Raw genomic sequence first — 26299 nt, 5'->3', positions numbered from 1 at the left:
AGGCAGGACTGGAGTAGGACGGCAGGAACACTGAAGGCAGGACTGGAGTAGGACGGCAGGAACACTGAAGGCAGGACTGGAGTAGGACGGCAGGAACACTGAAGGCAGGACTGGAGTAGGACGGCAGGAACACTGAAGGCAGGACTGGAGTAGGACGGCAGGAACACTGAAGGCAGGACTGGAGTAGGACGGCAGGAACACTGAAGGCAGGACTGGAGTAGGACGGCAGGAACACTGAAGGCAGGACTGGAGTAGGACGGCAGGAACACTGAAGGCAGGACTGGAGTAGGACGGCAGGAACACTGAAGGCAGGACTGGAGTAGGACGGCAGGAACACTGAAGGCAGGACTGGAGTAGGACGGCAGGAACACTGAAGGCAGGACTGGAGTAGGACGGCAGGAACACTGAAGGCAGGACTGGAGTAGGACGGCAGGAACACTGAAGGCAGGACTGGAGTAGGTAACCAGGAACACGGGTAGCAGGACTGAGAAGCTGCTGTGAGGAGCAGCCGAGACAGGAACTGCAGGAGCAGAGTGTGCACGATGAAGCGAGGCCAGAGTGTCAGGAAACACAACGATCAGGCGCCTCCCTCAGGGGGAAGCGGCCTGATATGGCCCCGTCTGGTCAGCCATTGGTCCAAAGGTGCTTCCGGGTCAGGGCACAGCCGGAGCATAAGAAGCAGGAAAGAGGCGCGGCCGCGGCATATGGCGCATAGCATGCAGGGAAGGCATCGGTCGCGGGCCTGTCTCAGGTGACCGCCGCGGCCGTCGGGTGGAGAGAGGCTGCGGCGTGGGAGCGGAGGGCGACTGCGGCGTGGGAGCGGAGGCCGGGTGAGTATGGCGGAGCGGTGTAACAGTACCCCCTCCCCTAAGCCGCCCCCCCCCGGAGATTAACAAGAAACCTCTTGAGGATACGGGGAGCAATAATATTCTCCCGAGGCTCCCAGGATCTCTCCTCAGGACCAAAGCCCTTCCAATCAACGAGAAAGAAAGTCCTACCTCTAACCCTTTTCACAGCGAGGATGTCCTGCACTTCAAAAACGTTGTCGGCACCCACCGGCTGAGGACCAAGATCAAGCGAGGAATGGAAACGATTCAGCACCACAGGCTTCAGGAGAGAGACGTGAAAGGTGTTCGGGATCCGGAGCGAAGCAGGCAACCTCAATTTGTAGGCAACTTCGTTAATACGTCCCAGAATTTCAAACGGACCGATGTAGCGTGGACCCAACTTGTAGGAGGGCAGTTTTAGTCGGACGAATTTGGAGGAGAGCCAGACCTTGTCGCCAACACGATACGGAGGAGAATCCAACCTCTTTTTGTCTGCATAGTTCTTCATCTGATCAGCGGATCTCTTGAGTGATGTGTTGGTCTCAGCCCAAATCTTAGAAAATTCAGAGGACAAGGCATTGGCCGCGGGTACCTCAGAGGCAGGGGTTATCGGAAGAGGGACACCAGGATGTCTGCCAAAAACAATGAAAAACGGAGACTTGGCCGAAGACTCACCAGCATGGTTGTTATAAGCGAACTCTGCCCAGGCGAGTAAGTTGACCCAATCGTTCTGGTGGGCGTTAGAGAAGTGGCGTAAGTATCCCGTAAGCATCTGGTTGGTACGCTCTACTTGTCCGTTGGACTGTGGATGGTAGGCCGAGGAGAAGTCGAGGGAAACGTTCATAAGCTTACAAAGCGAACGCCAGAACTTGGAGGTAAACTGAACCCCTCGGTCAGACACAATGCGTCGAGGCAGTCCATGAAGCCTGAAGACTTGATGAATGAAGATTTCGGGCAGCTCTGGTGCTGAGGGAAGACCGGGCAGAGGGATGAAGTGAGCCATCTTGGAAAAACGATCCACCACCACCAGAATGACTGAGCAGCCCGCAGAGCAGGGTAGGTCGGTGATGAAATCCATGGCGATGTTCTCCCAAGGAACCGTAGGGACAGGCAACGGAAGCAACAAGCCGGACGGAGATCTCCGTGGCACCTTGTTCTTTGCACAGGATGGACAAGAAGCCACAAAGTCGAGTACATCTTGGCGAAGTGAGGGCCACCAGTAGTGACGTTTGATAAGGTCAAGGGTCTTCTTAGTTCCGGCATGGCCGGCCAGTTTGGAGGAGTGCCCCCATAGAAGAACCTTTTGCTTGAGATTCTCTGGCACAAGCGTCTTGCCAGGCGGAGGAGTAAGCCAGTTCACTGGAGCCACGGTGATGATCCTAGTGGGATCAATGATATGTGACGGTTCCTCCGTGGATTCGTGTGGTTGGAAGACCCTGGACAGGGCGTCGGCTTTGGAATTCTTGTTGCCGGGACGGAATCGGAGCTCGAAATCAAATCGGGCAAAAAATAAAGACCATCTGGCCTGGCGAGGGTTTAGTCTCTGGGCAGACTGGAGATAGGCCAGATTCTTGTGGTCCGAGAAGATGACAAAAGGATGGACAGCTCCTTCCAGGAGGTGGCGCCATTCCTCCAAGGCCAACTTGATGGCCAAAAGTTCCCGATCACCGATCGAGTAGTTACACTCGGATGGAGAAAAGGCCTTCGAGAAGAAGCCACAAGGGTGCAGGCGACCGGAGGCGGTTCTCTGGGACAGCACCGCCCCGGCACCAGTCGAGGAAGCGTCCACCTCGAGTACAAAAGGTCGATCACACTCAGGGCAATGCAGGACCGGAGCCGTGGAGAAAGCCCGTTTTAGGGACAGAAAGGCCTCCTCTGCCTCAGGAGACCAATCCTTGGAAGTAGACCCTTTACGGGTGAGCACAGAAATGGGTCTTGTGATCGCGGAGAAGTGGGAGACAAATTGCCGGTAATAGTTGGCGAACCCGAGGAATCGTTGTATCGCCTTTAATCCGACGGGGCGAGGCCATTTGAGGATGGCAGACAACTTCTCAGGATCCATCCTTAGACCAGCGTTGGAGATAATGTATCCCAGAAATGGCAGAGAGGTCTGTTCGAAGAGACATTTCTCGATCTTTGCATACAGACGGTTCTCCCGAAGACGCTGAAGCACCAGGCGGACACTCTTTCTGTGGGACGAGAGGTCCGGCGAGAAGACGAGGATGTCGTCTAAGTACACGACCACACAGGAGTACAAGAGATCCCGGAAGATCTCATTGACGAACTCTTGAAAGACTGCAGGAGCATTGCAAAGACCGAAGGGCATGACCAGGTACTCGTAATGGCCATCTCGAGTGTTGAAAGCGGTCTTCCACTCGTCACCTGCACGGATACGGACCAGATTGTAGGCTCCTCTGAGGTCCAGCTTGGTAAAGACCCGAGCCCCTCTGAGACGGTCAAACAGTTCTGGAATGAGTGGAAGAGGATACCTGTTCTTGATGGTAATCTCATTCAAGCCCCTATAGTCAATGCATGGCCGTAGAGTCCCGTCCTTTTTGACGAAGAAGAACCCGGCTCCCGCGGGCGAAGAGGATTTCCGTATAAAGCCTTTGGCGAGGTTCTCTCGGACGTACTCGGACATGGCGGTGGTCTCCGCGGGAGACAGAGGGTAGATTCTGCCCCTTGGGGGGGTTGAACCAGAAACAAGTTCAATTGGGCAGTCAAACGGCCGGTGTGGAGGGAGGACCTCCGCTTCCTTCTTCTCAAAAACATCGACGTAGGAGCTGTAAGCTGGAGGAAGACCCGGGAGGTCTGGAGGTGACCGTGGAGCGGCCGCCAGGCGGACAGGAGTCAGACAGCGAGCTTGGCACGAGTGCCCTCAGCGGAGTATCTCCCCAGAAGACCAGTCGAGAACAGGCTGATGAGTCCTTAACCATGGAAGACCGAGTAGAATGGCGTGAGAGAGCTTAGGTAAAACGTAAAAGGCTATCTTCTCTCGATGTAAGGCTCCGATTTGCAATTCCACCTCTTCAGTGACCAAGGTGACGGTCACCTGTAGCGGTTTGCCATCCACGGTGGCAATCTGAATTGGGTTAGATAGAGTGACTACAGGAATTTGGTATTTGTCTACCTCTTCCGGCCGAATGAAGTTACCCGCTGAGCCCGAATCCACGTAGGCCACCTCGGAACCACGCCTCCCTCCTGAAACCAAAAGCACAGAAATCGTAAGGGGTTGAGAGGAATCATCATCATCACCTAGGAAGGCCTCTCTTACCTGACCTAGGTGGAGTCGTTTCCCTGTCTCTTAGGACAGGTGCGGATATAGTGTGACGAATGACCGCAATAGAGGCACAGACCTTGTGCCCGTCTCTCTCTCTGACGTAACTCGGCCAACCTGACATGATCTATCTGCATGGGCTCACCCGAAGAGAGGGAAGAAGATCCGACTGAACGTGAGCTGGCCGACTGAGTGAAAGGAGAAACTGACCTGGAGGAGCGCCTGTCTCTCACTGACTCCCGAGCGCGCTCCAGGAAGCGCAGGTCAATGCGGGTAGCCAGCGAGATAAGGTCCTCTAAGGTGGACGGGGTATCTCGACCTGCGAGTTCATCCTTTATTTTACTAGAAAGACCGCGCCAGAATGCCCCCACCAAAGCTGCGTTATTCCAGCCGAGCTCGGAGGAAATAGTGCGAAAGCGAATAGCGTACTGTCCGACCGTGAGAGAGCCCTGGTGTAAGTTAAAGAGTGACTCAGTGAGAGAGGCTAACCGGCCCGGCTCATCGAAAACCTTACGAAACGTATCCAGGAAAACCCGGAGACTCGAAACGACCGGGTCGTCACGTTCCCAGAGCGGGTTTACCCAAGAAAGGGCCTCTCCCTCCAGATGGGACATGATGAAGGCCACTTTGGCCCGGTCCGAGGGATATTGCTGCGGCAGCCATTCAAAGTGGAGACTACACTGATTTAAGAACCCCCTACAGAGCTTGGGATCCCCGGTGAAACGAGGCGGCTTGGCGAGGCGGGGCGTCGGAGGAGCAGCAGACGCAGGGGGAGGAGTCGGCACTGCAGCGGCAGCCTGGAGGGCCGACAAGCGACTATCAAAGGAGGCCATGTAGGACAAAATGTGGGTTTGAGTATCTTGCTGTTGACCCAGCTCCTGTTGGAGACTGGCCAGCTGAGTGGCATTTCCAGGATCGGCCACCTGTAAGGCCGACAAACGGGTGTCCATCGACTTCATGATTGACATAATGCGCCCCTGATTCTCCCGTAGGAATAGCAACTCTTTCTGGGTAGCAGCCGTAGTACCGGCGGAGTCCATGGCCTGATCGTACCGTTAGCGCGGGTGGTCAGGAGCGGGAACTCCGAGAGTGGACCCTCTGGGACGTGGCAGCGAGGGACCCCGGGCGAGCTGCCAGGTGGAACCGACCCCTATACAGGGACCGTTAGGAGCAGGCCCAGGGGTTCGAGTACCACGGTAGCCGGTACCGAGAGGGGTGGCTCAGGATGGACCGGAGTAAGACTGAGACTGGAGTAGGACGGCAGGAGCACTGAAGACAGGACTGGAGTAGGACAACAGGAACACTGAAGGCAGGACTGGAGTAGGACGGCAGGAACACTGAAGGCAGGACTGGAGTAGGACGGCAGGAACACTGAAGGCAGGACTGGAGTAGGACGGCAGGAACACTGAAGGCAGGACTGGAGTAGGACGGCAGGAACACTGAAGGCAGGACTGGAGTAGGTAACCAGGAACACGGGTAGCAGGACTGAGAAGCTGCTGTGAGGAGCAGCCGAGACAGGAACTGCAGGAGCAGAGTGTGCACGATGAAGCGAGGCCAGAGTGTCAGGAAACACAACGATCAGGCGCCTCCCTCAGGGGGAAGCGGCCTGATATGGCCCCGTCTGGTCAGCCATTGGTCCAAAGGTGCTTCCGGGTCAGGGCACATCCGGAGCATAAGAAGCAGGAAGGAGGCGCGGCCGCGGCCTATAGCGCATGCGCATAGCATGCAGGGAAGGCATCGGTCGCGGGCCTGTCTCAGGTGACCGCCGCGGCCGTCGGGTGGAGGGCGACTGCGGCGTGGGAGCGGAGGCCGGGTGAGTATGGCGGAGCGGTGTAACATATAGATTGCAGCATTTAAAAGGGTAACACTGTGGATTCAAGTCATCTCCGACCCACGGCTGCACCAAGGCATTACCACCGGAAGTCTACAGAGACCGTCTAGATTAGCATGTGCGGGTATATCCTGCTCCAGCCCGGGATGGAGCGTTTCACCTGCCCATTGGACGCATGTGATGAGAGTCTAGACTAAGTGCCAGGAGGAGTTACCTGTTTCCAGGATGGTGGAGCAGACATAATCCACTTTAAGAGGCAGCCTGATGTCAGATATGGTAACCGAGCCACAGCACGGTGTCAGGTCACAGTCAGGACTGGATGGCGGCCGGTCTGATCTCCCATCACGGAGCCGTTCCACCTCCTTCAGAAGAGCGGCCTTCTTCTCACCTAGCCAGGAGAATGGCATTACTGAACAGTCAATAGCAGATTTATGCACATGGCCTTATCGAAGCATGTACTCACAGGACAGGAGCAGCAGGCGCTCTGCTTCAGCCTCCTGCCGCGTGCCCTTCCCGTGTTCTGCATCCACGCAGTAGCTCAGTGCGCAGCAGGACTGCTCCACAATGCGCTGCAGAGACGACACCTCCTTACTCAGGATCTATCACAGAAGAACACACTCCTGTTAGGGTCTAGCCTGCCTCTGGGAAGAGCCAAAACCAGTAACAGCCTTCCACACCTTGATCTTCTCCTTCACATCCACAGGTGCACGGTCCACACGCTGCCTCTTGGGTGCAGGCTTCTGGATGGCAGGTGCTTCATGAACGTTCCTCCGCAGAGTTCGGTAAGCGTCAATGCTGTAATGAGAGCAGTAGGGCTAACACTGGACTCCGAGACCCCTGCATCACAGGATTCAAGATACATCAAACATCAATCTTAGCTCTGTCATACCTGTAGGGAAGATGGTCCTCGCAGGGTGACACCTCTGGGGTCTCCTCTAGCAGCTGTGGCAAACTGGACACAACCGAAGTCTGCAGGAAGAGCACAGAGTAAGAAATGAGCGGTCCGAAGGGTGAGGAACTGGCACTCAGAGGTGGACTCACTAGGGGGCTGATAGCAGCCTGAAGATCCAATGACTTTGTAAGAGGAGACAGAATGGATATTGGAGGGAGCTCCCCATCTGGTGCCTCCAATTCTTCAGCAGTTGCACTTCCATTCAGCACCCCCTCAAATATACTGTCAATGAGCTCTGAGCTGTTCAGCGTCACCCGACGACCATCAGCCATGACTCCTGCAGAAAAGACAAATGGACAATATGACTACAATGAGGTGCATCCTATGATGGCGCAGACCACTGTGAGAGAACAATCCATTTTGGGCTCTGGTCATAGAGATCAAAACAACACAGATGTGCGGAGAAAGCATCACATTTTAATTCACGCCCCCTGATGTTTCTAATGGCTACATATTTCCGATGGAACATTTCTTTCATTTGTCAAAATCCATCCTGCATGTATTCACTCCATTCAATGTTAGCAAGCAACCCGAATGATACAACGCCCCACCTCTGCTGGCTGTCTTTTGAGCTGCAATATATCCTGTTGGTAACCATTTCATTCAACTCCTTTGCTATAATTCATCTTTCACATTGCTCTCAGTACATACTGTTGTATATTGATGAGGGGAGATGTTATCATGGGAGAGGTGCTATAGCATAGAGATGGAATCAGGACTAGCATCTTTGGACATCTTTTCCACACCAGGATGTGTTGAGTAGCTGTTGCCGATTTATAACTAACCAGCTCCCACAATCCCTCTCTTGTCCCTGTATTGGGCCTATAAATTTAGTAACATTCTAAGGGGAGCACGAATGTGAGGGGTCACACGCATTCAGCAAAGCAGCGCATTAGCTAAGCATCAAGCAAAAGGCAGTTATTCCAGGGCAGGAGTCAGGTAAATCACACTTTGCTCTCCCTTTTATCCATGTGCTTTATTTCTATCCTCCTGTGTTCCCTTGCCATCCACATTCACCACCCCATCCCTCCTCAATCACAACTCATATACATCAGCCCCTCTATACTTCCCTCTCCCATGTTCAGCTCCCATGCACTACTCACCCTCCTGAAAAACCTCAGCCCATCTTGCCCATACACATAGCAGAAAAAAAAACCTTACTATTCCAATAACTACTTGCTCTTTATCTTCCTACTCCTACTCATCTCAGGGAACATCTCCCCAACCCCGGTTCACCATCCCCCAAACTCAACCCCTACCCTACCTCATATTGAAACCACAATAATCTTATTAATATTACTTGCACTCCATCTCCTTTTAATTGTGCCCTCTGGAATCCACAGTCTGTATGTAACAAACTTCCTTTCCTGCACAAATACTTTCTGAACAACTCTCTTAATCTGTTGGCCCTCAATGAGACCTGGTTTCAGGAATCTGACACTGTCTCTCCGGCTGCCGTTTCCCATGGTGGCTTACAATTCTCCCATTCCCCGAGACCCACAAACAGACTTGGTGGTGTAGTCGGCATACTCCTGTCCCCACAATGCACTTTCCTGGTCATCCCCCCAGTTCCATCACTCTCATTCCCTTCTTTTGAGGTCCACCCATCAGGCTCTTCCGTCCCCTCTCCCTCAGAGTGGCGGTCATATACCAGCCTCCAGGTTCATCCACCCACTTCCTTGACAACTTCTCAGCCTGGCTGCAGCACTTCATGTCCTCAGAACTACCAATCCTTATCCTGGGAGACGTCAACATCCCCATTAACAGCCCCACTTCCACATCCCAGTTTATATCACTAACCACTTCTCTGGGCCTCTTACAGCTTTCAACCTCTGAGACACACAAGGACCTGGTCTTTGTCCGGCTCTGTTCAATCTCCTACCTAAATAACTCACCGCTTCCCCTCTCTGACCACAATATTCTCTCCTTTACGCTCACAAATCCTCATCCACCCCAGCAGACTCCAACCTACCACACATTCAGAAATCTACAAGCCATTAACCCTCAGACACTTTCAGATTCCCTACACTCATCACGGTCCTCAGTCTCCTCTATTTCCTGTCCTGATCTGGCTGTTCATCACTACAATGACACTCTCAGAAGCACCCTTGACCAAGTAGCTCCCCTCACCCTCAGAAACTCCAGAGTAAAACAGCCCTGGCTCACATCACAAACTCAATTTCTCCAGCGATGCTCTAGGAGTGCTGAACGCCTATGGAGAAGAACCCGCACACCAGAAGACTTCATCCACTTCAAATTTATGTTAAGAACCTATAACACTGCCCTTCACCTCATCAAACACACTTACTTTACCACCCTGATCTCCTCACTAGCCAACAACCCCAAGAAACTTTTTAAGTAAAGTATCATGACTAAGACTATTTTTTAGTTGAAACGCGTTGATCTTCACTGGTGTGCTTGGTGTTTGCTATAAGAAATTTTTAAGAACCAACATATTTTTAAGTTGTCCAATAAAGCTTTGTAAATTGCAGCCGCCTCTGTCTCAAGCTGGATCACTTTTTTTCTTCCTCTTGCAAGAAACTTTTTGACACCTATCACTCACTAGCACAAACATTTGTGCTTATGACCTGGCCTCCCACTTTATAGAAAAAAATAGATAATATAATATCTGTCAGGAAATCCCCTCCCAGCCACCAGGGGTAGTGACTCCCATCCCTCCCTGCATTTCCCCTGGCTCACTTTCCACATTTGATCCCATCACAGAAGTCTCCCAACTCAACTCTTCTTCTCGTCCGACTACATGCACTACCGACCCCATTCCCTCACATCTCCTCCAGTCTCTCTCTCTCCAGTCGTCACAACTCATCTATTTACAATCTTTAATCTCTCCTCGGGCATTTTACCATCCTCCTTCAAACACTACTGTTACTCTATTACTAAAGAAACCCACTCTCGACCCATCCAGCACAAACAACTACAGACAAGTCTCCAATCTCCCCTTCACCTCTAAACTCTTCTAACACCTAGTCTACTCTCGCCTTACTGGTTACCTCTCCACTCACTCCCTCCTAGACCCTTCACAGTCCGGCTTCCGCCCCCTACATTCGACTGAAACTGCACTCAAAGTGACCAATGACCTTCTGACAGCAAAATTTAACGGTGACCACTCTGCTCATTCTTCTCGACCTTTCTGCAGCTTTCGACAATTGACCACCGCCTCCTACTCTCTAGGCTCCAGTCACTCGGCATTAAGGACACTGCTCTCTTCTGGTTCTCTTCCTATCTTTCTGACCGCTCCTTCAGTGTTTTTTTTCCTCAGGCTCCACGTCATCTCCTCCTCTCGCTTTCGGGGTACCTCAGGGCTCAGTCCTAGGCCCCCTTCTCTTCTCTCTACACGGCCCCAGTTGGACAGACCATCACCAGATTTGGCTTTCAGTACCATCTTTATGCTGATGACACACAACTATATACGTCTTCCCCCGACCTTACCAACGCTGCACTACAGAACGCCAGTGACTGTCCGCAGTCTCTAACATCATGTCTGCCCTCAATCTGAAACTTAACCTCTCCAAAACTGAACAACTTCTGCTCCCGCCGACTACTAACCTCCCTAAATCTGACATTTCCCTCTCCGTGGGTGGCACCATAACAACCCGGCAGCAGGCGCGCTGTCTGGGTGTTATGCTTGACACCAATCTCTCCTTCACCTCCCATATACAATCTCTTGCCCGCTCTTGTTCTTTAGGTGTAAGCAACATCTCTAGACTCAGCCCTTTTCTCACCATGGAAACAAAAACCCTTACTGTAGCTTTAATCCACTCCCACCTGGATTACTGCAACGCTCTATTAATTGGCCTTCCAGTTACTCGACTATCCCCTCTCCAGTCCAGCCAGGGTCATCTATCTGGCTAATCAGTACTCGGACACGGCCGCTCTTCGCCAGTCCTTACATTGGCTGGCCATTCGTTATAAGATCCTATTCAAAGTACTTGATCTCACCCACAAAGCTCTCCACAGTGCGGCACCCCCCTACATGTCCTCCGTCATTTCTGTCTATAGGCCTAACCGACCGCTGCGCTCTACAAATGACTTTCGACTAACCTCTGCACTAATCTGCAACTCCCACTCCCGACTCCAAGACTTCTCCAGCGCTGCGCCTATCCTATGGAATGCTCTACCCCAAGAAATTAGGACTATCCACAATTTGCATAGTTTTAGGCGCTCCCTCAAAACACATTTGTTCAGAGTGGCCTATCACGGTCACTAATCACAGTCATTCTTTGTGTAAGTGTGCGTTTGTAGCCCATTCACTATCTCCATCTATCCCTCACTCCTTCAAGATGGCTGGACCTTCACTATACATACACCATTGTATATACACTCCTGTCCTCTGTATCTCCACCACCTCATTGTAGAGTGTAAGCTCTGACGGGCAGGGGCGGCTGATTTTGCTTTATTGTTAAGGTTGTTACTTATGACTTGTGCTTTGGAATGGAAACTGTAAAGCGCTGTGGAATATGTTGGCGCTATATAAAGATTATTTAATACTTAAGTAGCTTGTATGTGCTAATAAAGCAGAAGTCCTGAGTACACCATACATGGCTGAGCTGTGTGGATGTCTAGAGCACTCAAACTCGTACTAATTTGGGGTTAGGGCATAGAAGAGTGGAGATCGCTCATGTGGCGCCCCTGAGGCTTCAGTCGCCACAGAGGTACTGCACCTTCTCCTAAGGTGTAGTGCCCCACCATCCAGGTAGGGTGGGAACTCCTGACCACGCCCCACACATGCATTCCACACACAGGATAGTTCAGTGGGGCCACCTAACAGCTTCATGCTCAGGGTTAGCAGAGCACCCCTCGTGGAACCCTGCTTCGTAACACACGAGATGTGCTGGGAGGCGGGTGGAGTGAGATGATACAAAAGAGTGGGAAGAGTGAGAGTTAGAGGAGAGAGAAGATGGGTGTCTGAGGGACGTGCTGCAGCAGGTCCCAGTGATCTGAAAAAAAAAAAAACTTAGCCTTAACCTCCTATATATTCAGACCTAGCTAGGGGGAGCATTTATGCAGGGGTGGCATTTATGCACATGTAATCTAAGTACATGTATCAAAGTACTTCTGGCAGTTATAACATGGCAGTTAGACAGGGCAAGAGACAGGTAAGACATTTATATACATCTACTCTCTGTACATTTGGAGTACAACAAATATATACCATATGCATTTGTGTAATTTTTATCCTGGCCGCTGCATTCACACACATCCACCGCCCTGGCATTAACTCTCCACACTCCATCCATATTGGCCCCTCGCTTCTTTCCTCTCCTATGTATAGCACTCATGCTCTTTTCACATTGTTAAATTGCAGAGATCCAGCCAGTCCCACCATTCAACACCAGAGACGCTCTCACAAATCACTTAACCATCTGCTCACTCTTTCTATCCTCCTTCTCCTAGTTGCAGGAGACATTGCTCCCAACCCTGGTCCCCCATGTTATAGAAAGTCAAACCCCCCCCCACTGCTACACTCAGAAACCCCTCTAATCTTATTAATATTCCCTGCATGCCATCTGTCTCTCTTAATTGTGCACTTTGGAATTCTCGCTCAGTGTGTAACAAACTCTCCTTCATTCATGACTTCTTCCTTTCTAATTCTCTTAACCTCCTGGCTCTTACTGAAACCTGGATCCAGCAGTCAGATACTACCGCTGCTGCTGCTCTTTCATACGGGGGGCTACACTTCTCTCATACCCCAAGATCAGACAATAGAGCTGGTGGAGGCGTTGGTCTGCTCCTATCACCAAAATGTACCTTTCAGGTTATCCCTCAAGTACCCTCACTTGTCTTCCCTTCTTTTGAGGTCCATGCTGTCAGACTCTACACCCCCTTCTCCATGCGAGTGGCGGTGGTGTATCGTCCTCCCGGCCCCTCCCATCAGTTCCTGGATCATTTTGCCACTTGGCTTCCACATTTTCTCTCCTGTGACATCCCTACCCTCATCATGGGAGATTTCAACATCCCCATTGCTCTTCCCCTCTCCCCATCTGCTACTCACCTTTTATCTCTAACCTCCTCATTTGGCCTTTCGCAGTTTACTAATTCTCCAACGCATGAAGACGGAAACTCCCTCGACTTGGTCTTCTCTCGGCTTTGTGCAGTGGATGATTTTGCAAACTCCCCTCTCTGACCACAATCTTCTTTCATTCTCTATCAAGAACTGCCAGGCTGCTCAGGTCACCCCCACTGTCCAGACTTATAGAAACATACAGGCCATTAACACCCAGAAACTTATGAAGAACTTGCAGTCTTCATTGGCCCCTATCTCCTCCCTCTCATGTCCTGATTCTGCATTGAAGCATTACAATGAAACACTTCAAACTGCCCTGGATGAATTTGCACCCCTTTTAAATAGAACACCACAACGCAGACGGTGACAACCCTGGCACACGGTGCAAACACGTTTCCTGCAGCGGTGCTCCAGGTGCGCCGAACGTCTGTGGAGAAAATCCAATCTACACGAAGATTTCATCCATTTTAAGTTTATGCTTAGAACATACAACACTGCCCTTCACCTCTCCAAACAAACCTATTTCAACACCCTCATCATCTCACTGTCCAATAACCCGAAACGTCTCTTTGACACTTTTCATTCTCTACTCAATCCAAGTGTACAGGCCCCAACCACGGAGCTCCGAGCTGACGATCTGGCCAATTACTTCAAAGAAAAAATTGACCAGATCCGACAGGAAATTATCTCCAAATCCCCTCATACCATGCACTGTCCTCCCTCCCCCACTGCATCTAACTCACTCTCTGATTTTGAACCAGTCACAGAAGAAGTAAGCAGGCTCCTTGCATCTTCTCGCCCAACTACTTGCACCAGTGACCCATTTCCGTCACATCTCCTCCAGTCCCTTTCCCCTGCTGTCACCCCTCACCTAACTAAAATATTTAACCTCTCTCTCTCTCTTCTGGTATTTTTCCCTCCTCATTTAAGCATGCCATCATACATGCACTACTTAAAAAACCATCCCTCGACCAAAACTGTGCCGCTAACTATAGACCTGTCTCTAATCTTCCCTTCATCTCTAAACTCCTGGAACGCCTGGTCCACTCCCGTCTTATCCGCTATCTCTCAGAAAACTCTGTTCTCGACCCTCTCCAATCCGGTTTCCGCTCTTTACACTCCACTGAAACTGCCCTCACTAAAGTCTCTAATGATCTGCTAACAGCTAAATCAAATGGTCATTACTCCATGCTAATTCTCTTGGATCTCTCTGCAGCATTCGACACTGTGGATCATCAGCTCCTCCTCACTATGCTCCATTCCATTGGCCTCAAGGACACCGTTCTCTCCTGGTTCTCCTCCTATCTCTCCGACCGCTCCTTTACTGTTTCTTTTGCCGGTTCCTCCTCCTCTCACCTTCCCCTTACTGTTGGGGTTCCTCAAGGATCGGTTCTAGGCCCCCTCCTCTTCTCCTTGTACACTGCCCCTATTGGTCAAACAATCAGTAGATTTGGTTTCCAGTACCATCTCTATGCTGATGACACCCAATTATACGCTTCTTCTCCTGACATCACGCCAGCCTTTCTAGAAAACACTGGCGATTGTCTAAACGCTGTGTCTAATATCATGTCCTCACTATATCTGAAACTGAACCTGTCAGACTGAACTCCTTGTGTTTCCTCCCGCTACTAATGTACCTACACCCGACATTGCCATTTCCGTCTGTGGTTCCACTATTACTCCCCAGCAACATGCCCGCTGTCTTGGGGTCATACTTGATTCCGAGCTTTCCTTTGCCCCCCACATTCGATCACTGGCTCGCTCTTGTCATCTGCACCTCAAAACATTTCTAGAATTCGACCTTTTCTTACTTTTGACTCTGCAAAAACTCTTACTGTTTCTCTTATTCATTCTCGTCTCGACTATTGTAACTCTCTTCTAATCGGTCTCCCTCTTACAAAACTCTCCCCCCTCCAATCTGTCTTGAATGCTGCTGCCAGGATCATATTCCTCACCATTCGTTACACCGATGCCTCTACCTTGTGCCAGTCATTACACTGGCTACCCATCCACTCCAGAATTCAGTATAAACTTATTACCCTCACCCATAAAGCCCTCCATGGCTCAGCACCACCCTACATCTCCTCCCTTGTTTCATTATACCACCCTACCCGCGCCCTCCGTTCTGCTGATGACCTGAGGTTAGTATCCTCAATAGTCAGAACCTCCCACTCCCGTCTCCAAGACTTTACACGTGCCGCGCCAATTCTTTGGAATGCACTTCCCAGGTCAATACGATTAGTCCCCAATCCCCACAATTTTAAGCGTGTCCTGAAAACGCATTTATTCAGACTGGCCTATCGCCTCAACACATTAACCTAACCTATCCCTGTGTGGCAGAGCCAAAAGTTTTACCATAACCAGGTTCCCAGCATCATGTTCCCACATGCTTTATGCATCCATTAGCCCTCTGTGTCTGTACTGTTACACACTTAACATTATGGCTGGTCCATACAATCAGGGCAACTGTTACCACCCACCTTTCGTGTCTCCCTCTTTCCTCATAGACTGTAAGCTTGCGAGCAGGGCCCTCACTCCTCTTGGTATTTGTTATAATCTACTGTATGTGATTATTGTTATGCTGTAATGTCTATTGTCTGTACAAATCCCCTCTGAAATGTAAAGTGCTGCGGAATATGTCGGCGCTATAAAAAATAAAATGTATTATTATTATCTGGGCTGCTGGCACGAGAAAGACCAGAGAAAGAGACTGATAAGATTGATAACTTAACCTTCCATAAGAAAGATACAACAGATCGGAACGAAGAATAGAAGGACGGTGGGAAGCAGGTTGAAGAAAGATAGAGAACCCTTCCAGTCCAGAGAACGCAGGCCGTGCACAGTATGCGTTTGGCGGCACATGCGTCCTTTTGACGCTGTGCCAAGTGCACCAAATTGCAACTTGTTGTGTTTGGCGCTTTTCAGCGCAGTGTCAAAAGGATGCATGCGCCGCCAAACGCATACTGCGCACGGCCTGCGACCCCAGTGCTAAAGATAGGGGACGCAGGACGCATGCAGCGTCATGCGTCCGTAGGCGGAGCTACCAGCGGAGGCACGGCAGGGCTTAGCTGTGGCCGTAAATGCTAATGTGAAACTAGCCTTACTCTTACATTCTTGCTTCACTTTTCCTAGGAGTTTCGTCCTCCTCCAATCTGAAGGGTAATGTTGAATTAAATTGTCTGTTCCAAGCACTGGAGATACCTCTGCCTTTATGAGTTCTGTGCATGTGATGGGATCAGTATAGGCTTGTGAATTCTCTGGTACTCCTACTTGGAGGACTGCTACTGTTATGGTGACTTGTTGGGCTGTTACATAGTAAGGCCGAAAAAAGACATTAAGTCCATCGAGTTCAGCCTATAAAATTCTGTCAGAATTAATCCCCAGATCTACGTCCTTCTAAAGAACCTAATAGCTGTAAGATACAATATTGTTACGCTCCAGGAAGACATCCAGGCCTCTCCTGATCCCCTCGGCTGAGTTCGCCATCACCACCTCCTCAGGCAGGGAATTCCAGATTCTCACTGCCCTAACAGTAAAGAATTCTCTTCTATGTTGGTGGAGAATCCTTCTCTCCTCCAGACGCAGAGAATGCCGCCTTGTGACTGTCACCTTCCTTGGTATAAACAGATCCTCGGAAAGATATTTGTATTGTCCCCTTATATACTTATACATGGTTATTAGATCGCCCCTCAGTCGTCTTTTTTCTAGACTAAATAATCCTAATTTTGCTAATCTCTCTGGGTATTGTAGTTCCTCTATCCCCTTTATTAATTTTGTTGCCCTCCTTTGTTCCCGCTCTAGTTCCATTATATCCTTCCTGAGCACCGGTGCCCAAAACTGTACAAAGTCCTCCATGTGCGGTCTAACCAGGGATTTGTACAGAGGCAGTATAATGCTCTCATCATGTGTATCCAGACCTCTTTTAATGCACCCCATGATCCTGTTTGCCTTGGCATCCGCTGCCTGGCACTGGCTGCTCCAGGTAAGTTTATCATTAACTAGGATCCCTAAGTCCTTCTCCATGTCAGATTTACCCAGTGGTTTACCATTCAGTGTGTAATGGTGATACCAATTCCTTCTTCCTATGTGTATAACCTTACATTTATCATTATTAATCCCCATCTGTCACCTTTCGGCCCAAGTTCCCAACTTATCCATATGTAGCAGAATACTATCTTCTCTTGTACTGACTGCTTTACATAGTTTTGTATCATCTGCAAATATCGATATTTTACTGTGCAAACCTTCTACCAGATTGTTAATAAATATGATGATGAGAAGAGGTCCCAACACCGACCCCTGCGGTCCCCACTGGTCCCAGCGACCCAGTTAGAGAATACACCATTTATAACCACCCTCTGCTTTCTATCACTCAGCCAGTTACTTACCCATTTACACACATTTTCCCCCAGACCCAGCATTCTCATTTTGTGTACCAACCTCGTGTGGCACGGTATCTAACGCTTAGGAAAAATCAAGATCTACCACATCCAATGACTCACCTTGGTCCAGTCTATAGCTTACCTCTTCATAAAAGCTGATTAGATTGGTGTGACAGGAGCGATTCCTCATAAACCCATGCTGACATGGCGTTACACAGTTATTCTCATTTAGATAATCCAGAATAACATCCCTCAGAAACCCTTCACATACTCTACCAACAATAGAGGTTAGACTTACTGGCCTATAATTTCCAGGTCACTTTTAGAGCCCTTTTTGGATATTGGTACCACATTTGCTATGCGCCAGTCCTGTGGAACAGACCCTGTCGCTATAGAGTCTCTAAATATAAGAAATAATGGCTTGTCTATTCCATTACTTAGTTCCCTTAGTACTCGTGGGTGTAAGCCATCCGGAGCCGGAGAGTTATCTATTGTAATCTTATGTAGCCTGTTTCGCCCCTCTTCTTGGGTTAGATTGGTGACCCTTAATATCGGGTTTTCTTTGTCTCTCGGCATTTCATTTTCCATCGTGATTACCGTGGAGAAGGTGTGTAATATATTCGCTTTTTCCTCGTCATCTCCAACCATACGTTCCTCACAGTTTTATAAGGCTCCTACACTGTCACTTATGATTCTCTTACTATTGATATAGGTGAAGAGCAGCTTGGGATTAGTGTTACTCTCCTTTGTGCTTCTCTGTTTCCTTTTTGGCAGCTGTGATTAGTTTTTTAGATAAAGTATTTCTCTCCCTGTAGTTGTTAGATCCTCAGCGGGGCCGTCCTGCTTTAGTAGTGTCAATGCTTTCTTGTTACTGGTGATCGCCCCTCTTACTTCTGTGTTTAGCCACATTGGGTTTTTCCTATTTCTTGTCCTTTTATTCCCACAAGGTATAAACCGCTTACAGCGCCTCTTTAGGATGTTCTTACACATTTCCCATTTATTATCTGTGTTCTTATTTCTGAGGACATTGTCCCAGTCACCCAGATTAAGGGCATCTCTAAGCTGGTCAGACTTTGCCTTCCTAAAGTTCATTGTTTTTGAGACTCCCTGACAAGTCCCCCTAGCGAAACACAACAGACATGTACAATATTGTGGTCGCTATTTCCTAGATGCCCGACCACCTGCAGATCTGTTTTTCTGTCCGGTCTGTTAGATAGTATTAGGTGTAAAAGTGCTGCTCCTCTGGTCGGATTCTGCACCAATAGTTATAATTTTATTAGCAGATACCTGTGGCCTTTATGGGTTTCGCAGGTCTCTGTTTCCCAGTTATTATCCGGGTAAAGTCCCCCATAACAAGGCCCTCATTATAGGTTGCAGCTTCATCTATCTGCCTTAGTAGTAGACTCTCCATGATTTCTGTTATATTTGAAGGGTGTAACAGACCCCAAAGAGATTTTTGTTACTATTTTTCCCTCCATGCATTTTGACCCATATGGACTCGACATCCTCATTCCCTTCGTTAATATCTTCCCTTAAAGTGGACTTTAGACAAGACTTTACATAAAGACAAACCCCATCTCCTCTCCGATTTTTACGATCCTTTCTAAGCAGACTGTCACCCTGTAAGTTATCTGCCCGGTCACAGCTTCCATCTCACCATGTCTCGGTTATTCCCACTATGTCATAGTTGCCTGTAGATGTTTCTGCTTCTAGTTCTTCCATCTTGGTTGTCAGGCTTCTGGCGGTTGCGAGCATGCAGGTTAGAGGATTTTGTTTTCTTCCAATCTCCTCCCTGTGGATTGTTTTAGACATTTTCTTATCTCCCTTCGGAGTATGTTGTCTTGGGTCTTCTTTGCCGCTCCTCATATCCTTCATCAGTATAATATCTGGTTGCCTTCCTGTTGGGCTGTTGAAAAGGATCAACCCAACAGGAAGGCATCATGTAGGCAGATTACTGGTTTAAGGTAGGATTTTAAGCACGTAGGCAGTCGCTAAGGTGAGGTGAAGGATTTTAGGTGTCTTGGTGACTGACTACACATAAAAGAAATGTGCCGGCACTGATGCAAGATTTAAGGGTGCTTTACTTTAGGGAGATTGGTGAGGAGTATGGAAGCTTGCCATAGTAGGCAGAGGAAGAAAAAGGGAAGACAGCAAAGTGTTCAGGTAAGGTGACAGGAAAGAGGCCATAACAGATGGTATAAAGGACTTTGAAAGGCTAGAATGCCCTTGGGGTGGGGGAGGCTGCTTGAACGTTTTGACAATGGACTGGATGGACTTAAGCAAACACAGACGCCGACTGTATGTAGCGTACAGAATCTAAGGCGGGGCACCCAGACCTAATCCTGGGGTCCTGAATGCTCCAATCCATACAGTAACAGAAGGAGACCTCACCTCCCCAACACTGGTCACCATGGAGTGGGCAGGGGTGATGAACACAAGACAGTAGGTGGGGTCCGAGAGCACCTTTCACTGACTGATGAAGGGGCTACAGAGTAGTCCTCATCAGACAGGAGGGACTGCCCCTGCTAAAAGACTGACTGGTTGAGTATAGGCAACAGATCATTTAGTCCTCAGTGACTAGTATGGAGGAGTAGCCATTCCTCCTCCTTCAGACACCCGACGGGTGCAGGTCAGGTATAACTGTACAGATACAGCACCTTGCGGAAATGGTAAATGCAATAAAGATGTAACTGCACAAACAACCCGCCCTATAAAACTGTCCCACTAGTTAACCTCTCTAGTGAACCCCTAAAAAAAAAAAAAAAAAAAACTAGGCAAAAAAGTATTAAGTAACGCACCGGTAACGGTATTTTTCAGAAGCTCATGACAGCACCACGAGAGGGGGATCTGCCCTTCAGGAGCAGGAAACCTACAGATACAAAAGGGCGGCACCTCTCCCACGCATCAGTTGGATTTCAGAGCTCGAGAGGCTACTCTGGTTAGCGGCACAGCATATATACAATATACACAATCTACACATCCTATTCACAAATTATATGTTATCTTTTACTCCAAAATAAGGTAAATCCGTGACAGCCTTCTAAGAGGAAGGAGTGCACCCCTATACGTGAACAAGGGAGGGAACTAAGGGTGCTGTCATGGGCTTCCGAAAAATACTGTTACCGGTACGTAACTTAATACTTTATTCGGACTCCCATGACAGCACCACGAAAGAATTACAGAGATGTAAACTAACTTAGGGAGGGACTACAGCCTGCAGCACCCTTAGCCCATAGGTGAGATCCGAGGAGGCACCCATATCTAACCGATAGTGGTTAAAGAAGGTGGAAGGAGATGACCAGGTGGCCGCCTTACATATCTGGTCAATTGACACTCCAGATCTCTCCGCCCAAGATGACGCCATGGCCCGAGTGGAATGCGCCCTCAGATTCTGTGGAGCCGGACCGCCACCTCTTGTGTAGGTAAGAGATAGCCTCCCTAATCCACTTTGCTAACGTGCGTTTTGGTACCCTAAACCCTTTCTTAGGACCTTGGAAGGATAAAAATAATGCACTCTCTTTCTTCCAAGGATCAGCAGCTGATATATATCTTAGTAGGCATCTTTTAACGTCCAACGCATGAAGCGTCTCCTCTTTAGGGTTGATAGGATTAGGGAGGAAGGAAGGAAGGGAGCACTATCTCTTGTGTCCTGTGAAAGTGTGATGCTACCTTGGGCAAGTATGCTGGGTCCGGTTTTAGGATTACTCTATCATGTAAAAACTCTGTATAAGGAGGCAACCGGGAAAGTGCCTGTATATCACTTATCCTACGTGCGGATGTTATTGCTACCAAAAAAGCTGTCTTAAGGGATATAACCTTTAACGAGGCCGAATCCAGAGGTTCGAATGGCTTCTTTGTCATAGCTGTAAGGACTAAATTCAAGTCCCATGGTATACCTTTATCCCTGTGTATGGGTCTAGATCTAATAGCAGCTTTGATGAATCTACTCACCCAGTAGTTGCTGGCAATATCACAGGTAAATAGGGCCCCCAAGGCTGAAACCTGCACTTTTAAAGTACTCGTGGAGAGACCCAACTCAAGACCCCTCTGAAGGAATTCTAGAATCTGTTTTGTGGGTATTGCATCCCTGAGATTAAACTCAGAGGTGAACAGGAATCGCCTCCAGGTTCTAGCATAGATATTTGTAGTAATCTGCTTCCTGCTCTTCAGGAGAGTATTAATTAAATTTTGGGAGAAACCTCTACTCTTCAACAGTGCCCTCTCAAACTCCATGCCGTCAAATGGAGTCCCGTTACTTGCGGATGGTTGACTGGTCCCTGGTAGAGAAGATTCGGAAGGTTTGGCAGTACCCAGGGATCGCATACTGACATGGTCCTCAACCATGCGAACCAGGTCCTCCTGGGCCAGAATGGGGCAATTAATATGACCCTAGCTCGATCTTCCTCACCACCAGAGGTAAGAGGACTAACGGTGGAAAGGCATATGCCAGAGAGAAGTCACACTTTATCAGGAAGGCATCCACTGCCAGTGGATTTTCCCTGGGGTTCAGAGAGCAGAACTTTTTTACGTTTCTGTTTTCTTTGCTGGCAAAGAGGTCTACCTCTGGCTGACCCCATCTGCGGACAATCTGGTTGTAAACGTCCGTGTTTAAAGCCCATTCTCCTTGCCTCAGGACCCTGCGGCTTAGAAAGTCTGCCTTCATGTTGTCTTACCCTCTGATATGGAGCGTAGTTAAAGATTGAAAATTTCTCTCGGCTATTTGAAATAGACGTTCTGTTATCCGCATCAGGGCCCTGGAGCGTGTTCCACCTTGGTGGTTGATATAGGCTACTGCTACCTGGTTGTCCGAGAGGATCCTCACATGATGACCCTGTAGGTACATAATGAGTTTTTTAACTGCCAACTCAATCGCCAACAGCTCCCTCTGGATAGACGAGGTCTCCGTTTTAGGGTCCCATTGTCCCTGGACCACTATGTCCTCCATATGGGCCCCCCAACCAGAGGGGCCAGCATCGGTGGTTATTATACGGGTTATCTGCATCACCCAGGGCACCCCTGAGGATAAGTTGTTCTTGTCAAGCCACCATCTAAGAGATGTAAGGGTCAAAGTACTCAAAAGATATCTGACCTTGTAAAGAGCCCTCTAAGGCCCTGTCGCTAACTAGGACATCCTTCTGAAGGGATCTAGTGTGAAACTGCGCCCACATCACTGCTAGCATACATGAGGTAAGAGAACCTAACAGTGACATGGCTTGCCTGAGGGTCATGGAGGGTTTATCAATCGCCTGAAGTACCTGCTGTTGAATGCGTTCTAACTTATCTGGTGGCAGAAGACCCTGCTGGGTTTCTGAACAGTAGGCCCAGGAATTTTTGGACTCTTAGGGGCTGAAATCGGGACTTCTCGTAATTTATTATCCACCCGAGGTGCTCTAGTCTAGACCTAGTCTTTTCTATCTGAGAAACAATGGTCCACCAAATTTCTCACAATCAAAAAATCGTCTAAATACGGGACAATCAGGATATTCGCCTCTCGTAGATGAGCCATGACTTCGGCCAAAATCTTCGTAAATACCCGGGGGGCCGCTGAGAGACCAAAAGGGAGAGCCCTAAACTAAAAGTGACACTGCCACTCTCAGGAACTGCTGGAAGTCTGCGTGGATAGGTACATGATAGTACGCGTCTTTCAAATCCACGACTGCCATGAAACACCCTTTAAACAACATCTTTATTGCTGAATTGATAGACTCCATCTTAAAAAGTTCAGTTAACCAAGAATTCATTAAAGGAACACAAATTAATAATGGTTCAAAATGATTTATCTGGCTTTTGGATCAGGAATAGGGGAGAGTAGAAGTCTGCCTCTCAGATTCCGGAACCTCCACCAGGACCTTTTTAAGAGAGAGTCAAGACTTCTGCTTCTAAAGCCGTTTGTTCAAGTGGCGAAGATCGTAAGGGAGGTAGTTTAAAGGTATCCCGGGGAACTCCAGCCTGAGTCCGGTGGATATTACGTTCCGCACCCAGTCACTATTGGTGATCTGAAGCCAAGCTAGGAGGAAGGCTGACAGTCTACCTCCCACGGGAATCGCTAGTCATTGGCCAGGTTTCTTTCGCTCTCTTGAATAACGCCTGAACATAAAGCCTGTACCTCTCCTTCTTCTATCTTCCCATCTGGGACGGTCTCTATTAGGCGATGGGTTGCGCCTTCTTCCCTGACCGAATTTCCTTCTATTGAACGAACGTCTGTAGGATGCCGTCCACAGATTCGGGAACTTTTTTTGTCGTCCCCTGCTTTATCCAGCAACTCATCCAGGACTGTTCCGAACAAATATTCTCCTTCGCACGGGATAGTGCAGAGTTTTGACCTGGATTGGATGTCTCCCGGCCAGCACTTTAGCCACAGGGCTCTACGAGCTGCATTAGAAAGTCCTGCTGCCCTAGCGGCCATTCTAACTGCATCAGCTGAGGCATCCGCTAGGAAGGCTGCGGCCTCCTGGATTACTGGTAGGGCACCCAAAATTGTCTGTCTAGGCGTCCCCTGTTTTAATTGAGACTCGAGTTGGTCTAACCAGACCATCATGGACCCGGCCGTACATTTTGAGGCTACTGCTGGTCTTAGGGATCCGGCTGCCATCTCCCAAGTTACTTTAAGGAAGGTGTCTGCCTTCCTGTCTAGGGGGTCTTTAAGGGTCCCCATGTACTCGAAGGGCAGTGAGGCTCTTTTTGATGCCTTGGCGACTGCCACATCCAATTTAGGGGCCTTGTCCCAAGTGCTAGCTGCCGGATCATCAAAGGGGTATCTACGTTTGAGGGCTGGTGGTAGTGAACCTCTCTTATCTGGTTTCTTCCATTCTCTACGGATTAGATCCTGAATCTTTTCGTTCAAAGGGAAGACCCTCCACCTTTTCTGATCCAGCCCGCCGAACATGACATCCTGCATGGATAACTGTGGCTTGGGCTCCTTCAACTCCATTGTTCATCTCACCGCTTTTACCAGCTTGTCCACCCGGTCTAATGGTAAACAGAAACGACCGGAATCCTCTTCATCCGAGGAGGACGAGGGGGATGAGCCAGAAGTTCTTATTTCTCCTCCATTCTGCCGAGGAATCTGACTCAAAAGGGCCCACAACCCCTGAGCTTCATGCTTGGGACAGGGTTTTCAGGGTTTCTTTCATTTCTGCCCTGACTATGTTTTTTAGACTTGCAGCGATTATAGGCAATTCCTCCGCCACCGTCTGCTGGATACAGGGGGAGCACAACTTTTTGGGGCATGAGTCCGGTAGTGGGCATGCACAGAGAGCGCATTCCCTGTGTTTTGCCTTACTCGTGGCCTTCTTCCACTGGGAGTAAAAACAGAGGGAGGCTCCATCACTGAGTGAACTTTCACGTAGATCACTTACCAGTGCAGCAATAAAGTACCGGAGAATGAGAGGGATCTTTTTCAGTCGATGCTCCCGTCTGTCTGGAGGAGCTTTTATGACTGGATTGGTCACTCCGTTTGGTGTCCCGCGATTCCTTTTTCCTTTGCTTGACCTGCCGAAGGTCCTCTAGGGGCGGCAGTGATGATTGCCGCTGCTGTTGCCGCCGCTGCTCTTGTTCGCTCTCCATCATCGCATGCAATGATGTGGCAAGAAGCATGGAACCCCCTTGGGCCCTGCTTAAAATACCCCTTCTCCGGTCAGCAGACATGCCACGCCAGATTGGTCTCCTCCCCCAGCTGGCACAGCTATTGGATCCCGAGCCGGCGCTTACCGGCACTTGTGCCGATGGGTGCCACCATCTTGGATTTTCCGTGCCTGCGCAGTGGCGCCGCTGACCCGGAAGCGCCCCCAAGCCCCGCCCCTGACATCACCGCGGCCAAGCACACACTTCCTGTGTAACCGAAAGTCGCGCGGAATGCCCGGACATTCTCCTGCTGCGCTTCCGGATCCCGGACACAGTTGCGCCGGCACGCCAACCCCAGCCACCGTGCCGCTTGAGCAGGGAGACCCCTGGGGCATACTTACCAGCGCCAGCTTCTTCCTAACGGAGGCGGATATCCTCCGGATACAGCTCCCTGCTGCGAACGCCACCGCCGTGCAGCCCAGCTAGGACCACCGTGGCGTCTCCAGGAGCTCCGCACCTGGCCGAGGTAGGAGACCCCCCCCCGCTACCTGTATCGACCGGTCGGCCTGGGATCCTCTTCAGATTCCATCTGTAGGATCCCGTCCCCTCAGGAACAGTAAACGAACTGATGCGTGGGAGAAAGCCCTTTTGTATCTGTAGGTTTCCTGTTCCTGAAGGGCGGATCCCCTCTCTCGTGGTGCGGTCATGGGAGTCCGAATAAACAATGCTTTATCATACCGCCGAACAGAAAGTGGAATAACACGCAATCAAAAAGACGGATATAAACCATCATAATACCGCTGAAACCATCACCTTGTCCAGCAAAAAACGAGCCGTCTCCTTCCCCCATGACGGCACCACGGAGAGAATTGCAGAGCCTATTGGAGGGGACCACTGCCTCCAGCACCCTTCTACCAAAGGTTAGATCTGAGGAGGTGGCTAGGTCCAGCCGATAGTGGTTGAAGAAAGTTGAAGGAGAGGACCAAGTACATATCTGCTCAATGGAGACGCCTGCTCTCTCTGCCCAGGAAATTGACACCACTCTTGTGGAATGGGCCGTTATTCTGCCTGGCATGTCCACGCCTTCTGACGAGTACGACAAGGTGATGGCGTCCCTTATCCACCTCGCCAACGTGCTCTTTGATGCTTCCGCCCTTTCTTTGGCCCCTGGAAGCAGACAAAAAGAGCCCTATCTTTCCTATACTCCCTGGTTGCCGCTAAGTATTACACTAGGCATCTCCTGACATCTAATGTGTGCAAGGTCTCTTCTCCCTTGTTTTTGGGGCTGGGGAAAAATGAAGGGAGAGAGATTTCCTGGGATCTGTGGAATAGGGATGCTACCTTCAGCAGGTAGGCTGGGTCTGTTCTAAGTACCACTCAGTCGTCCAGGATCTGTGTGAATGGAGGAAAGGCCGACAGGGCCTGGATGTCGCTAATTCTAC

At 49.7% G+C, this 26299-nt stretch overlaps 1 protein-coding gene across 5 annotated transcripts in view; it reads right to left on the bottom strand.

The window, feature by feature from the left end:
* Positions 1-26299, bottom strand: part of LOC141077356 (anillin-like) — a 75013-nt gene that overhangs the window by 25330 nt on the left and 23384 nt on the right. For all 5 annotated transcript variants that reach the window (XM_073564236.1, XM_073564235.1, XM_073564239.1 and 2 more), the window contains 5 exons: positions 6977-7164; positions 6825-6904; positions 6613-6730; positions 6399-6534; positions 6150-6323 (listed from right to left, as the gene is read on the bottom strand). In XM_073564236.1, the coding sequence (XP_073420337.1) occupies positions 6150-6323; positions 6399-6534; positions 6613-6730; positions 6825-6904; positions 6977-7164 (696 nt within the window). The remainder of the gene's footprint in view (positions 1-6149; positions 6324-6398; positions 6535-6612; positions 6731-6824; positions 6905-6976; positions 7165-26299) is intronic.

This window comes from Dendrobates tinctorius, unplaced genomic scaffold, assembly GCF_039654945.1.
Source record: "Dendrobates tinctorius isolate UK_male_01 unplaced genomic scaffold, ASM3965494v1 ptg000440l, whole genome shotgun sequence".
Taxonomy (NCBI): Eukaryota; Metazoa; Chordata; class Amphibia; order Anura; family Dendrobatidae; genus Dendrobates; species Dendrobates tinctorius.
Note: the sequence above shows the minus strand (reverse complement) of the source record. Positions and strands in the feature narration are given on the sequence as shown.